We start from the raw sequence: 2,303 nt of genomic DNA on the forward strand, positions 1-2,303 counted from the left end.
ACAACAACAACAACAGCAGCAGTTCCTCACAGCACCAATAACAGTGTCACGTCCCGCTTCACAGAGACGTGTAGACGCAGAACAGAAGTTTCTTCTCCTGCAGCTGCTGGAGCTTCTGCTAAAGTGTCCACATCTGGACACTTATAGAGGACATTAACCCATTACTGCACAGACAAAGACATGGACCTGCGGCAGACAGTGGAGGACAAACACCTGCTGAGACACCATGACAATGAGAGCGGAGCGGACACCAGCGGAGACATGGGCGGAGACACCCATGGAGACACCAACGGAGACACCGGCGGCGACACTGGCACAGAACGAGAGCCGAGCCCAGCGCACAGTGGCCGCGGAGACACAAGGCAGAACATGAAGAAAGGGCGCTAAGCTAATTATTGTGATGTTGTTTTATTTAGTTTTTTTTTAACGAGAACAGCGGCGGCCCTCCAGCGTGTGGCGCTCTGAACTCTGAGCCTCAGTCTTCTCGCTGCGCTTGCGCGAAGCGTTGGAGCCGCATAAAAAACATAATAAAGAACAACGTAAATTTGACTTGTTATTTTGTTTTCGTTTCCTTGTTTATTTGATTTTTCCTTTCAGGCAAATAATGAGAAAACATGTCTACTTTCCATATTTGATTTACACGGAAAAACAAATTCTCGCTCGTTTTTTAGTTTTCCAGGCGGAACTGAATAACTGAATGAACGGATGATACACTTATTTACAATTTTATGTTTTAGTAACTTTTACATATTTTTGTTTCTCTGAACCATTATGTTGCAATGTTTGGATATACGGAACTTTTTTTGTCAATGGAGACTGGAAAAAAAACTTTACTGTGATGGAGGAGACGATGTGGACACTTTCACTCTGCAGGTCAACAAAGAACAAAAACACCTAAATGACTCAAATGAGACTTTTAATGCTCAAAAATGCGCCTGACAAGCTGGAAAATCCACATGATCACTGTCAAGAAAAAAGGAAACGTTTCCTGTGAAGTTACACAAAAATATCTTTAAATATCGGAGACTTTACGATAGTAAGTGCTTTTAAACTAAAGGCACAAAAGCTTCAGACTCATTTTCTTAGAGAATTTGACACCCGGCTGACAGGTGCTGTTACTGTAATTCATCCTGCAGGAAGTGATGTGATTAATGTCAGGAGAGCGGCAGAGCTGCACCGTCCTCTTCTTCAGTGGTGTCAGCGGTTCAGGCGTTGAGGAACTTGGCGTGGTGTTTGATGTGGTCGCTCATGAAGGAGTAGATGAAGAAGTAGCTGTGGTCGTAGCCCTGCGGCACCAAACACAACATTAATCAGACCCACGTCGCAGTTTCAGCGCGTTTATCTTTGGTTCCTAAATGATCTCTGAATCAAACATTTTTTTAATGGGATCTTTACAACATCTGAAACATGAAGTCAGTTATTAGAAAATTAATCGACACGTTCTCCGGTTCTTTGTTTTTTTTAGTTTAGTGAAGCACAACATACTGTATTATTGACAGTCGTAGAAACATCCTAAAAACCGAGAAACACCCAAATCCTAAAAACGTCCTAAAATCCCAAATATGTCCTAAAGTCCTAGAAACATCCTAAAATGGTAGAGACATTTCAAAATCAGAGAAACGTCCTTAAATCCTCAAAATGTCCTCAAAATCCTTGTAATGTCCTTAAATCCTACAAACGTCCTAATAATCAAGAAATGTCCTAAAACCCTTAAAGTCTGAGAAACGACCTAAAATCTTAAAAATGTCCTAAAATCAGAGAAAATCCTAGAAATGTCCTTAATTCCGACAAATATCTTAATATCCAAGAAAGGTCCTAAAATTGGAGATGTATACTAAAATTCCAGTAACGTCCTAAAACCCGACAAACGTCCTACAGTCGTGGGGTCCTAAAGCCCTCATCTTAACACACTCTGGCTCCTGTGGTACCACAGCGAGGGTCTAAGGTCCCGGTTTGGGATCAGATGTGGACAGTGAGCGGCGCTGCGTGAGTGTCAGAGCGAGAGCGGAGGAACTGACCGGCTGCAGTCTGAAGACGACGGGGATCTTCTTCTTGGAGCAGACGGCGATCAGGTTGTCGGGCAGCAGCTGGCTGGCTGACAGGAACTGATCGTCACGGCCCTGATCGATCAGGATGTCCAGCTGAGGGCCGGAGTACGCCGCCGCCAGCACGGTGGCATCGTACGCCTGAGAGAGACACAGAGGAGTGCTGAGGACAGGAAGCTGCTGACCTTTAACCCTTTGAAACCCGGGCTAACTGGCTGATCCTCTCAAAAACACAGGAGGAAGGCAATGAGAGAAAAA

General features: G+C 44.3%; 1 protein-coding gene across 1 annotated transcript; it reads right to left on the minus strand.

Annotated features, from left to right (window-relative positions):
* Positions 1–899: 899 nt before the first annotated feature.
* LOC121966668 (S-formylglutathione hydrolase-like) lies at positions 900–2,186 on the minus strand (the record flags this gene model as incomplete). Its single annotated transcript, XM_042516737.1, has 2 exons — positions 900–1,286; positions 2,019–2,186. Coding segments are annotated over 2 exons (249 nt in total), but the record flags the coding sequence as incomplete, so codon positions are not given.
* Positions 2,187–2,303: the final 117 nt, after the last annotated feature.

This window comes from Plectropomus leopardus, unplaced genomic scaffold (genome assembly GCF_008729295.1).
Source record: "Plectropomus leopardus isolate mb unplaced genomic scaffold, YSFRI_Pleo_2.0 unplaced_scaffold25462, whole genome shotgun sequence".
NCBI lineage: Eukaryota > Metazoa > Chordata > Actinopteri > Perciformes > Serranidae > Plectropomus > Plectropomus leopardus.